Genomic DNA, 1,248 nt, shown 5'->3' on the forward strand with positions numbered 1-1,248 from the left:
ATCCGACGGCGCAGTCTCTCTCCGTTCCTTCTGAGCATTATGACAGCACATCGACCACTTATAGAGTTGCAAGGCCTCCTTTATTGCATCCTTCATATGTGCCCGGTGCTTATGCTCCCATGTTGCTTCACCCAGGAGTGGTTCCCATGCCAAACTGGAATCCATACTCGGTAGGCCGTTCTTGTAGTATTTTTAGTTGATATATTATCTTCGTACCCACAAATAATGCCCTAATATTGTATTGTTGGTTTACCTATGCAGGGACCAGTTAGCCCTGCACCATCACCTGGTGCTCAATCCTCAGTTGGAGGAGTTTCTGTATATGGAATGTCACAGCTATCATCTTCTGCAACTGCTTTTACAGGAGGCTATGCCCAGTTACCCTCGTCTGCCTCCCCTTTGAGCGCCGGTGTAACATCACAACACCAATTACCTGAAAGATATGGCGAGCCTGACTGCAAATTCTACATGAGAACTGGGGGTTGTAAATATGGATCATCTTGTAGGTATAACCATCCGCCAAACTGGGACAATGCAAACACAAATTGTGCGCTTAGCCCCTCGGGGCTACCTTTGCGACCGGTATGTGTATTCTTTTTTTATTTTTTCACAAGCTCCATCTCGTTTTATCCTGAATGGGTGAACTTTTTTTATTTATTTTTATTTTTTCTTTTCAAATATCTATCTATTGACTTGTTTTATTTTTATTTTATTTTTGCCTTTTGTCTCTTCCCAGTAAGCGGGCATTGTTTTGGCCCTGAAATTTCATTTCAGCTGTACTTGTGATCGATTTTCTTGTGTTCTTTTCATGGTGATTAGTATTATGAGCATGTGGCTTATTTATCTTGGTAATCACTTCTAAGTGCAAATTACAGTATGCTATTTAGTTGATAAAGATGGATCTACTCGTGTTTTTTAATATAATTTTACATTATCTTGAACTTGTAGAAAGTTAGAATTTGCTGGTAATGGGGATGCTTAGAACCAAAATGTTCAATTTTAAGCATAGACAATATTTTTATGGTTGCTTTGACAAATCATATCAATCAGATTCTGGTCTCAACGAAATTTCCAGAAGGGAAAGAAAATCGTTACTTCATTTCTACATGGTTCTGGAGATTACAAACTACTGTTAATTCTCTTCTAATACTGGAAACTGTTTTACTCTGTTCACTTGTCAAATTTTTCCTTTCCTTTTTCTTTTTAATTCCCTCGGGTACTTAGCTCCAATGATCTGTACTTTTTACC

The 1,248-nt window shown here is 38.6% G+C and overlaps 1 protein-coding gene across 1 annotated transcript; it reads left to right on the forward strand.

Moving 5' to 3' along the window:
- Positions 1–5: 5 nt before the first annotated feature.
- On the forward strand, positions 6–1,232 carry LOC111385899 (zinc finger CCCH domain-containing protein 32-like; the record flags this gene model as incomplete). Its single annotated transcript, XM_023010321.1, has 2 exons — positions 6–170; positions 262–1,232. Coding segments are annotated over 2 exons (690 nt in total), but the record flags the coding sequence as incomplete, so codon positions are not given.
- Between the last annotated feature and the right edge of the window lie 16 nt (positions 1,233–1,248).

Source organism: Olea europaea, unplaced genomic scaffold, assembly GCF_002742605.1.
Source record: "Olea europaea var. sylvestris unplaced genomic scaffold, O_europaea_v1 scaffold33354, whole genome shotgun sequence".
In the NCBI taxonomy this organism is placed as follows: Eukaryota; Viridiplantae; Streptophyta; class Magnoliopsida; order Lamiales; family Oleaceae; genus Olea; species Olea europaea.